General features: G+C 41.3%; 1 protein-coding gene across 2 annotated transcripts in view; it reads left to right on the forward strand.

The window, feature by feature from the left end:
- Positions 1-12,730, forward strand: part of ADAMTS17 (ADAM metallopeptidase with thrombospondin type 1 motif 17) — a 152,887-nt gene that overhangs the window by 77,853 nt on the left and 62,304 nt on the right. For both annotated transcript variants that reach the window (XM_057375294.1, XM_057375295.1), the window contains exons 10-11: positions 37-187; positions 12,028-12,129. In XM_057375294.1, the coding sequence (XP_057231277.1) occupies positions 37-187; positions 12,028-12,129 (253 nt within the window). The remainder of the gene's footprint in view (positions 1-36; positions 188-12,027; positions 12,130-12,730) is intronic.

Consider the following 12,730-nt stretch of genomic DNA (forward strand, 5'->3'; position numbering starts at 1 on the left):
GTTCTCTCCCTCAGGCTCTGTGCTCCTCGCCCGCAGGTCCAAGCTGAGCTCCTGCCTGCTGCTGACCGACCCGCGCAGCCAGCACTCGGTGCGGCTCCCTCACAAGCTGCCGGGCATGCACTACAGCGCCGACGAGCAGTGCCAGATCCTCTTCGGGACCAACGCCACGTTCTGTAAGAACATGGAGGTAAGAGCTGGAAACGAGGGGGAAGTGGAAATCAAGCTGCCAGGCGCTGGGGAAGGGAAAAGGAGTCTGTGCTTTCCTCAGTGGTGGAAAATCAAGCRGTGATTGAGCTCGGTGTCAGCGGCTCCTGCTTAGGCCTTGTCCTTCGTTCCCCACACTGCCTTTGGTAATCTCCCAGAGCAGACCCAGAAAAACTGGTGTTTGCACGTTGTTCCCTTTTGACATTGTTTTGCTGAAATGCTCTGTAGAGATTGTTTTCCTGGAAGTTCAGCTGAGGTGAAAGTCTCCCCTCACAAGAGTGTTTGGCTGCTCTCACAGTCAGCTTAGATGGCTGTCTGGGTGTTTCACAGACGTCACCTTCMGAGCACTGCAGTGTTCTTAGGAGCTGACTCTTAACTCTGCTGAGGAAATATTGCTGTCTGCTTGTTTCATGGGGCCTTTTAGAATTCTGTGCAGAGTCCTGTGGGATTTGTAAGCAATACACGATGTTTAATCAGGATTTGGGTGCAATGGGTGCGATATCACATGGTTGGTTGGCAAAATGGAAATGATGATTGTTGCTGTCTCTAGATATAGGTTGTATTTGAGAGCAGGCTGTTGGACTCATTCTCTGTGATTTAGACAGCTAAACTTTTAACAAGGTCTTACATAAAATTAGATMTTTTCATTCTGAGCAGACCTGAACTGCATCCCGCTTTAGACAGGGAGTGGGGAAATGCCTGCTTCCAGTGTGGCCTTGGAGATATCCTTAGGAAGACRTGAAGCTGTGCTGGGTCACCAGCAGCCACTGGCAGCGTCCCCTCCTGTGCAGACAGGCAAGAAGCAGACAAGTTTCTTGCTCTTAAAAACCGGCCATTTGAAATCTTTTAGTTGTCCTTCAGTCCCATTCGGAACAAGCTTGGCATCTTAAATCAGTGTTGAGAAAGAAAATAATAATCAGAGATAGCTGAGGTTTCTAAGTGCCAAATTACTAAAACTGTCGAACACATGCAAGTCCTGGGAAAATGCTCTTAGTTTCACATTAGCTGTTTTATTTATTTTGGACTTGGAAACTAAATAATATAAAACAATAGGAAAAGAATCTGGATAGGTTGTGTTTCCCAGCTCCATCAAGAAAATGCAGACCACCAGGACTACTGTACTGGAAGCAAAGTATTAGAATATAGGTCTGTAAAGAAAACCTCAGATCTACCCAGCATGACTCAAGTTCTTCCACTTGTGTGGGTGTCACCCAGCTGGGCTGCTTTTGGAATAGATTTTTGCTCTTTCCCTTGTTGTGATAAAAACCCTTTCTGTTTCTGGATATTCCAGTGCCTAATGAGAATGTCAGCCCGCTAGTAGGTGGTCAGCATTTCTCACACAGAAGTTGCATGTCCAGTCTGGAATTGCTTCAGGGACTTGTTGTTTGCCAGAACAATGTGCCAAGAGGCACCATTCTCTGTGAGATGCAGACAGCAGGTGTTTGTGTCTCCCAAGACTTTKTCACCAGTCAAATTATTTGACAATTTTAGAACACAATGAAAACCATGCTCTTTTTCTCCATCTCTTCTTTCTGCCCCCAAAAAGCATATTTTATGAGGACATTGATGCTTCTTAATGAAAAGCCTGAATGAACTTCAGCAGATTAAAACCAATTTGTAGTCCCTTATTTAGATTTCTGTTGCAGATGTGCATTAAGAATTAGCTTTCACCCTGTGAAGCTCTGGATCAGTTATGTCACATGCCATTAATTTAAGCAAATATTTACATCCTGTTACGGTACTCTGAACTGGTGTTTGAAGGCAAGGCAAGGAAATTCTTTAGAGGAAATGATCACTTTTGACTTTTAAACCTCTGAAGTTTGTGTTCTTTTCACCTTTGTGTTTCTCAGGCCTCATCTGCAGAATACTTGTATCATAAGTCTCAAAGCTGTCTACAAAAATATGAACCAAAAAAAAAATTGGCACTGGTCACTGGCATTAGCTGTAGAAATTATTGGCAAATACAGCTGTCTCCTCTTTTAGCCAATGGTAATGTGGTATTTTTAATTCGATAAAGTATTAAAAAAATCCAAATGTAAAAGCAATAAACATTTGACAGTAAATATTTGTTACGAAAAGGAAATAAACTTCAGGAAATGAGCCTGCTCAATCTTTTTATGATTACATGTGTCTACTGCCTATTTTCTTATATAATRAAAGAGTTACATTACAATATTTCTTTGGAGATAGTTGAGCTACATAATTATCAGGCAAACTAGAGGCTCTGTATTCAAAAATGTCATGCAATTTGGTTTAGAACAAATTTCAGAGATTAGACTATTCCAAAATTTGAACATTTTTTAGAAACTGCAGAAAATTTCTGTTCAGTAACTTCTCTCCTTTAACAGCATCAAAGCCCAGTTTTTTAAAGGAATGTAATCTTTGCCTTCACAGRGAGTCAGGTCCCTAAATGCTTGGCAATGGCTGGGCCTCCGACACTGGTCCAACAAGATAGTTGATCCATGAATATTCACCCTTATCTGAATATTTGAGATTGCATCCCCACAATTATTCTTCCATTTTGTTTTTAATGATGATTCAGATGCCTTAGAACAAAACTGTAGCTCTCAGRTTTATAAGTTTGCCAAACCAGCTGTCCTGCAGCTATTCTGCTCCAAATTTACAGAACAGAAATTAAAACATATGAGGAAGGCTCAGCTTTACATATACTAAACCTCTTGRCATTCTTTTTTTCCTTTGTTTCTACATTTTAATGTACTAAAAAATGAACTAATTAACAGCATGAGTCTATGAATAGTCAGATGATCCAAGATATATAATTCAGGATCTGGTTCTGTAACAATAATGTTGAGTAAGRTTTTCTAGTGTATGTCACCTCTTTAAGGAGCTGTGAATCAGGCTTTTAGCCTGGATTCTTGTTAAAGCAYGGAACAATCCATTTTTATTTATTTGAAAAGGATTGTTGTACTGCATTAATAACAAATGGCAAGATTACCTCCAGAGCCTGGAGGGACTGCAAGTCCATTTTGGTGCGTGCTCCACTTACAGTTTTATTGGTTTGAGATACATTCAGGGGCCTGCTTTTGGATCAACTTTAACCTGAGTATTGCATGGATGAGTCCTTCTCATCATCAGGAAWAGAAAGGTTTTCATGGCACCGTGGAAGAATTCGTTTGAGACCCCCATGTGGAATATTGTGCACAGTTCTGGTGTCCCAAAGTTGGTGAGGGGACTGGAGCACCTCTCCTATGGAGACAGGCTGAGAGAGYTGGGGCTGCTCAGCCTGGAGAAGAGAGGCTTGAGTGGAGACCTCATAGAAACCTCCCAGTGTCTGAAGGATCCTCCAGGAAATCAAAAAGGGGCTMTTCATCAGGAACTGTAGTAACAGGACAAGGGGGAATGGGTTCCAACTGAAGGAGGGGACATTTAGCTTRGATATCTGGAAGAAATTCTTCCTGTGAGTATGGTGAGACCTTGGCACAGGGTGCCCAGAGAAGCTGTGGCTGTCCCTGGATCCCTGGCAGTGTCCAAGGCCAGGTTGGACAGGGCTTGGAGCAATCTGGGATAGTGGAAGGTGTCCCTGCCCATGGCAGAGGGTTGGAAYTGGATTTTAAATGCAAATCTCTCAATGGTTCTATGATTTCACGTATGTTAATGAATCTCTCAAGACCCTTCAGTAGTTCCCCCTACATATCCAAATTTTCTCCTGGAATATGCCAAGGGATCAAAGTGCTTTCCCGTGGTACTTTGTGTTCATCTTTCCTGTTGCAAATGTCAGGCATTGTGTGATCCATGCAAGTTCTTATCTAGCAGGATGTGCACATGCTTCTGCCATGCCAGGCAYGCTGCCTGTCTCCAGCTCGACAGTGCTGGGAGAACTTTGGTTCACCTAAGAGGTTGCACAGTGRCCTTTATTTTGAGAGAGACAAGTGGCTTTTAGCAAAAATTAAATGGATGGCTGTGTCRTTCTTGAGCTCTGAGCAACATCACCATAATTGCAGGAAAAGCTGAACAGAAATGCACCTCTGACACTGTGCAGGGCATTGYCAGTGCACCCCAAACACAGAGATCCTGGGGGGCTCTGCCTGCTGAATGCTGACGTGAGTCCAGGGCTAACATGGGAGCAGTTGTGCAAATTACAGGCAATTCAACCTGTCTGACCTCTGTCGTTCAGCTCCACACAGGACTATGAATCAACTATTGTGAATTCATTTGACCCCTCCGAGAGAGGAAGCAGAAAACTCYAACTCCAGCCAGGCGATGATGCCTCAAGAGCAGGAGTTAACCCTTTACTCTCCCTGTGTTTATACCAAGACGAATAGCACGGGTGGTTTCTGCTCAATCTCTCAGGGAGCAGAGATGGTGTTTCTCCCCCAGAAATGCATCAAAACATTCAAAACCTCACATGGAAACATTCTGCGTGTTTAATCTTTATTTTTCAGACTGGCACACCTACCAACAGAGGCTTTTGCACTGAAATCATATTTATGGGGGGAAAAAATGTGATTTCTATCTCATGTATCCATTTGGCTTTTTGTTTTATAAGCCTTTTGGCTTATTTATTATTAACACATTTTTGCAAGYTTTTATGTAACCATTATCGTCCAGCCTTGTTTTGAGTCAAAACTGGGCTGAGGCTGGAGTAGCYCTTGGAAGGAGATTAGCATTGCTACAAGGAGATTTTTTTTCTGACAAGGGACACTGTCAACTCAGATGTAGCTGGAAATGTGAACATGGCACTGTTTTTAGAAATATTAAACAAGCTAGAATTGGCTCCAGTGCTTTTCTTAGGTTCAGGTTGTYTTTTAACAACTGTAGGTATTTTCCAATGTCTACAAGCTACAGAACAAGAGGTCAAAGTTGATTGCAARCCAAAGGAGACAAAGTGGATTTCTGGGCTAATATGGAAAAAGGAGAGGAACCAAAAAACAAGGTAAAGAAAGAGCAGCAATTGCAATGATCAAGTGGATTTTATGAATCCCTTCAGTTTGCATATTTGATGGTGTGGTGGTGAATATAATTCAGCAATTGTGGGTCTCTCTGTGGTYTTGATCTTGCAAGGAGACTGCTGGAGTGGCCTCTTGGGCTCTGTGCATGGGAATCAATGGGCCTCTGTTTGCCTTTTCTCTGCAGGGTCATTTGTGAGATGCAGACCATGATAGGGTTTATATATTGTAATGTATAGAATATTTACAAGAGCATGGTAATTAGATTGAAAACTGATTTATCCTGAAAATAATAGGTTGCATTGTCACTTCATGTACAACCAAGGACGTTGTCTACATAATAATACTAATAAATCTGGAAGAGGATGTGTTGGGTTTTTCTTGAGGCTTGCAGGATAGAAGCCTGGCAATTCTAAAATAAAATGAGCAGGGTTTTTTTGGTTTTTTGTTGAGAGATAAAAATAACTATTAACTTAATTGCCATTCTACAGTTTATAGTTTTTCTCATTTAGGTTGTTAGAATTGAGACTATTTTCACATTGCCTGTTTCTATGAAGCCAAACAGTCCTATTTCACTGTTTCTGTAGGTTGCAAAAATACCTTTTTCTCTTTATTTTCAGTGGAAATACTTTTTGTTTAAAAGAGAAAAAGAACGAGGGAGAAGCAGAGTTCCTGCCTGGGCAGCACAGCCCAGTTTACAATTATTGGAATGCTTCAGAAATTTTTGTACGTGTTTCAGTTTGGAAGATGGTCAAAACACATTCTGATGCAGTGGTTTAAAGAAAAATAAAAGGAGTGAGGGGAACCAAAATAAAATTATAAAAATACAACGTGGAAATTTAGGAATATAAACATAATAAATGCTTAACAATAGTAGAGAGAGCCTATTAAGAATTAAACACTTGGGCTTGGCAATCTTACATTTCTTATTAAGACAAGGGGAGGGAGAAAGAATTAGYATAGCCTTGTGATGTGGCATCCACAGTTAAAGTTTGAACTTTACAAAATTAGCCAGAATACGATGGAGTATCAGCCTGAAAATAGTGTGTAACAAGCTTGAAGGGCATTCAGACTTCTCCCACTGTCCTTCTGGGAACTTACCATCTGCTAAACACTTCAAGAGAAACCCTGTAATTTTCACAACCACATCTGAACAGTGTATGTACATATCCATATTTATTTTGCTGTCCTTTGSTTCTCTTTTCCCATGGCCAAGAAACACAATCCATGATTTCATTCTTTTAATTTTCCACTTTTTTTTTTTAAATGGACAACTCTGCCTGTTGTTGAAAAAACATCAATAATATTCGTATCCTACAATCAGGTGTTAAGTCCTGAGGAGTTCACTGGGAGCTGTTGAATGAACATTACTCTTAAGAACAGCTCTTTTAACCATTGGTAACAAGTCACAGTACAAAATTCCTGTCATTTAATTCAAAGGAGTGACTCTGTTCTGGTGCCTTGTTCCGCGTGTCTCTACTTCCAGGTTTGACCGTATAATGGTCTTCCATGATTTTTTCAGTTGATGTGACATCTACATGTTGTGTTCTCTCATTTAAGGTGCTAAAAACTGGGCTCAGCAAAGCTGAAGAGCTCTCACTGTGAGAGCTGTGTGTTGGTAGGAAAGTGCATAAAAGTTWTCTGTTTCATCTTGGATTTTTCCATGTCTGTGGATCCCTGGAGCTCCTGTCATGAGTCCCCTAAAGGCACTGAAAAGATTTCTTTTCAGCATAATGTTTTGCCATAGAATTAGTTTGTGGTCTTATGAATGTTCTCTTTCCAATCTCTTTCTTTTGACTATTAATTTAATACCAGGTACATGAAAAAAAAAAAATTTAAATAAAACTGGTGCTTTGCAAAGAAATATTTTAGATACTGAAGGTTTTTGCTTTTTCTTGAGAGCACAGAAACTGCTAAAACTAGAGACAGTCTTTTTCATTTCATTGTTTGCTTCCCAATGTACACTTAAAAAAAAAAACCAAAAAAACCAAAAAGTGTTTCTATTCCTTTGTGCCTTCTCTGCAGTCTGAGAGCCTTCCACTGCTTGTCTGGCACTAGCACTCATTCCTTGGAATATCAGCTGTAGGCACAGGTCAGCAGCTTGGCCACTGAAACATGGATCCGAGTTCCACAGTTATGTTGTCTGGGACAACACGTGGCTCCTTTCCAAAAGTGCCTTCCAATTTTACAGGATTCAAGTTTGGAACATTTTTCATCTCATTTTCAACAGCAAGAAGCTTCACCAAACAACAGTGCTCACCTCCCTTGTGATTGTCATGGGTTGTTTATGCACCCTAAATTAAAGACAGTGATGGTGTAGAAATTGAGGGCGTTGTTTTTGTCACTTTATTGTGTAAAGAATTGCTCCTCAGAAGCATCCTGTGAGGCTTTGAGAATGTTTGCATAGTGCTTTGAACAGGAAAGTGAGAGTAAATTTTTTGTTTATTGTACCTAATAGGTGTTAATTAGGATCCTGGTTAGCAATATGCTGAGCCAAAACCTCAGCAAAATAAAAGAGTTTTGATACTCTATTGGAAGTCAACCTATTTATGAGCAAGCCTGTGTGTTATTAGGACTCCTGCTTCTCTTACTAAAGGCTATTTACTCTTCCAAAGTTCTTATTCATGGCCCCATCATTTTGACTGAAAAAATGGTTTCAAGGTGGTTTAATTCTGCTGCTAGAAAGAAGACATTCCTCTCCCCAGTGGGCAGCAGAAACAAATTCATCCTCAGGAGAAATAAGTGTTTCTTTCTTTGGATGCAGCCAAGGTGAGTGAGTGAATGTAGGGAACGAAGGGAGTGAATGAGGAGACACTGAACAAGTGTAGAGTTGTTCTCTGATGGGAAAGGACACCTTTATTCATGGGATTCTCTTTTTGCTTTGGAGATTTGGAAGCTCCCCTTGTAGGTATTAATTGGAGGGTTTGAGGTGGGGAAGTCTTGTGAGCCCTTTCTTGTGAGCCCACATGAGGTCATGGGCAGGATCACACAGATTTTAGCAGCAGTGGTGATGCAATAGCTGACCCAGAGAGAGCAGGCTCCAGATTCACAGCCTGTGGGCAAGGAGCTGGCTGGATTAACTCTGGCCTCCTCCTCATTTCCAGCTGCAGCAGTGAGCTAAGGAACCTAAAATAGATCCTTCCCTGAACTGCACATGAGCTTCACACGCTGGGAGTCCATGTGGGCACACAGGGATGGAGTCCCAGGCAAGGGAAACACCATCTTTGAAAAGTGTGAAAAGCTGGGAAAGGTGGGAAGGCTCAGAGCCAGAGMGTGGCTTTAGCTGGAGCAGGCAGTGACACAAGAGCCTGTGGCAGTGACRCTGAGCAGAGCTCTGCTTCAGCTTGGCTCCCAGCAGACTTTCAGCAAGACATTTAATCCCTTTCTGCTCCTCATCTTTCCACCTAGAACGGAGTGATAAAACTTCCTTTATCCCCAAGCTGCCAGGAGTCTGTTTAGATGGTGAGATGTTTAAGGGAGAGCAAACACCTGGCCCAGGGAGGCCCCTGTGTCAAATGATGCCATTCTAATCCCTGTAATCGGAAGCGTTCACCTGCCCAGCACATCCTCTCCCAAGCTTGGGAGCTTCCAGATTGTGACCTCTCCCAGAACTGGTTCCTAGCAGCTGTGCAGACAAGCTTTCCTATCTCCCAGGAGTTTGGAGAGTTTAAAATTTGCACCTTTACAAAAATTTCAGTTTCTAAATTTTATTTTCTTTCTGTATGAATTCCTTACGGGTGCAGTTGAAAAAGCTTTTTTTTTTTGTTTTAACAAGTAATTTTAATTTTTATTGATATTTATTTTCAACAGCCATCTCGCTTTTTAAAATTTTATTTCACTCATGGAAATATTTCAGACTGGGAGCTGATTCAAAGATGACCTTTCCCCACAGAYAGTTTCAACAAATCAATATTTTTCCAGTGTGAAATATCTATAACTGGAAAATCCTCACTGGCATCTCTTGAATGCTGTAGGGAATACTTTGCAGGCAGGGACCTGCCATCTGAAATCTGGTTGCTGAATGCAGAATTAGCACTAATACAGTTCTTTTGATGGCTTCTTCTGTATCAATATAAGCTCTGAGCTGCCACTCACATACAACAACTTCCTTTCAAGTCCTGCCATTTCTCACTTGGATATTTCCCCACAAAGCTGGCTGTTTAACCATTAAAAAGTCAGTCACTGCGACTGCTTTGCTGTTTAATGGGGAGTTTTGTTTGGGTTCCTATTGTAGCTGAGGAGGATACATGATCTCTTTTGAAAAGAGCTATTAACATGATAAAACATCTTGGGAACATTCAATCCCAAAGCTGATGGTTTCATCTTTGCTGGGGTGTCTGAACACTATTAAACGCAGGGGACTGGGCTAACGAGGGCCTGGGCTTTGTAGTGGTGTGGCACCAGAACACAGAGCTCAGCGCCGTTACCAGATTTTTCTGTAACTGTTTCCTGAAATATGCTTTGCATTTAGGATTCTGAATCAAACACAGGGATGCTATAAAAATCCGATGTTTTCCATACCTTGAAGATGGGAGATTTCAGAAAGGTTGGTGTTGCTGAGAGAGATATTTCCTTTATTTATCTCCTTATAATTATGTGTGTGTATMCATGCGTGTATCAGCACAAACACACACTTGTATGTGAATATTTGTATTCACACRCACCACACCCACATGTATGTGAATATTTGTACTCTATCCCTGGGCTGGGCCCAGTTCTGCAGGTACAAACACACATGTTTGAAGGGACCTCTGCCCATTGCTTCCCCATGCCATGGTTCATACTTGGGCRTGTGACCTGACTTTATCACCTTCCATGTTTTTGTGGGCTGTGAAGGGATTCTGGTTGCCAGCCAAAATCATACAAAAAGCTGTTTCATTTTTATGACTGTTTCTACCATCACCCCCTCTGTCCTCTCAGCTTTACATCAAAGAGCAGAAATTAACCCTAATTTACATGCAGTTTGTGATCCAGAGACCTGAAGGTCAACAACTACAGGCCTTGTATAATACACAGAAATTTAGCAATGGTGCTCMTATGTGTCTAGAACAACTTCTTTAGGGATGTAGTTACTTCCATTCCATCTTCAGGATGTCTGTGATAGAAAGCAGAAGCAGAGGATGTCCTTTTGGGAGCAAAATTTCTGTCTGGGTCATTCAAGACATCTGGCTGCAGTTTCTCCCCACATTCTGCTCTGAAGCTTTGTGGTTATATGCAAGAGAGGGGCTGAAGACTGGAAARGTGGAAATACTTGCTATCTGCATCTTTACTTTTGAAAGCATCCCTTYATTTTACATATCAATATTCTCCAGCCACAGTTTGGAAGGAGGTTTTGCTGGTAATGCTTTCACACTGTGATAAGGCAGAGGGTTGAGAATCTGGGAGTTATGTGGTGGAGCAATGGATTTCTCAGTAAGGTCTGAAATCTCTGCCTTGTCAAGGCTTCTGCCTCGCTATACCTATCAATAAAACAATGTGTGATGTCCTCATGGCTAATTGGTGCTTMAGTGCTTTCAGAGCTGTGGGTAAACCACTAATTAGTGACAGTCATTTAGTCACAATTACCAAGGACGATATTTTCCCATATGCCCCATTTGTTCAGAGAAAATGTCTTGAAAATTCATTGATTTAGGTTTCCCTGGAGTATTTGCTGTTGTTTGTTTGTTTGTTTGTTTGACAATGATTTTCTGCGTTGTGGTTAATACAGATGTTAWATTGTGCTGTCTGCTTCCAGTTTTTGTGAATGTTCTTTGGGTTTAAATAGTGCAAAATCCGCTTTCCAGAAAGAAAYGTGGAAATGGAACAGGATGCAGATACTGCTGTGATAACTATTTTGTTTCACTATGTTCTATATCATTGCTGGGACTGGGATTTATTCATCTGCACCCTCTCTTGTACAGATCTATTTTATAGAGACATGATCTATTTTATAGAGACATACCAACATGCCTGTACACAAAACACGCATGCACCCACAGTCTCTTACATTACATTGGGAAAGAACCATAAGGCTGAAGCATGTTGACTCAACTATTTAATGAGGTGCAATAAATCTTGACAAGACCAGTTGGCACTGGAGTCAGGTTTCTCATCTTTTTACCATTACATTGAAATGYGAACAATAGTGGAAAGAAATGTAACTCTTCTTTTTCTTTCTTTTGGTACTCAGCTATGTAGCACTGTATTGAAATCATCCACTTCATGGAATGCAAAGCATGGTGGATGCTTTGGAAAATGTTACCGATGCAAAAGCCCCTTTTCCTGGTGCTTTTTCTTAAATTCTGAAAACATATTGGTCTGGCAGGTCACACAGTTGTGGTGAGCAGTGAGAGCCCTGCAGCACACACTGGCTGAGCAGAGCAGCAGCAGTGGCCAGTGATCCCCAGAATGAATTCCCAGTCTTTGACCCTGCCTGKCACCAAGCTCCTCATTTGCTGCACAGCACACCATGACATCCTTTCCTCTTTCTCATTCAATCTTCTCCCCAGGGGCATTGCTGGCTGATTATTGCTACCACCAGCTGCARTTACTTCAGTATCTTTTTGTGAAAAATAAGAGTAATTAAGCATCTTGGACATCTAAGCATGTGGCATGGTTCCAAAGCACCCAATGTGGCCTCCCATATAGGATTCTTTTTTAATGGAMCAGATTTATTCTTGTGAAAAGAAATCTGTTTAAATAGCTCACTTTTTGTTTGGGGTAGGTTTTGTTCCTGTCAGTGGCATCCATCAATCTCTTTCATGTTTCTGGCCTCACCACTTAATGCCAATCGACCCTTAAAAAATAATTGCTCCCAAACCAACTGGATGCCTCTGGATTCACTTGAGAAAGACTGCCTGAGCTTTGAAGTATATCCCATAATGATGGCTGGCATTTCTAAAAGTAATAACTGCACCTCTTTGCTTTGTGATTACAGCATTTGATGTGTGCTGGGCTGTGGTGCCTGGTGGAAGGAGACACATCCTGTAAAACAAAGTTGGACCCCCCTCTGGATGGCACCGAATGTGGCGCAGACAAGGTAATCAGAATGCTCAGCAGCAGCCACTTTCTGTTTTCCAGAAGTGGGAATAATGTTTCCAAGATGTTCRGTATTTAGCATAAACCCATAGCTAGTCATGTTCTGGGTTGTATTTGGGGTAGAAAGTGTGCAGAGCATTTATTCTGACTTTTGGGGAGTGGAGGAAGATGGGGAAAGAAAAAGAGGCTACTTCAGAACTATATAGTTTTTAAAAGTAGCTCAAAATAATTGAGCTCAAATTTAGTTATGTTCTGTTCTTTTTGAGGTATAATTTGCTGTGTATRTATAGATATATGTTAGAACTTGAGTGGTCTGGTTAACTGTCAGCCCTCTACTTACTGGTTTTGGACTCTAATTAATTTTTTGTTCATTGTACAGTTGGGGAGGTAAGAAAGGGTAAAATGAAAAAGCTGGTTCCTGAAATCAAGGGTTGGAGACCCTTTCTTKGCTTGCACGTAAAGATAAACAGTAACAAGAAAAGCTGTCCTGGAAGGTGTGACAAGGAAATGGAGAACAAAAAGGTTTTTAGGCCCATGTTTTTCTAACTGGAGGAGTCCTGGTTACTCTTTCGTAAGGTTTCTTAGCAGTGCTCACCTTGTCA

The sequence above is a fragment of the Malurus melanocephalus genome, unplaced genomic scaffold, assembly GCF_030028575.1.
Source record: "Malurus melanocephalus ecotype Western Australia unplaced genomic scaffold, MMel_1.1 scaffold_244, whole genome shotgun sequence".
NCBI lineage: Eukaryota > Metazoa > Chordata > Aves > Passeriformes > Maluridae > Malurus > Malurus melanocephalus.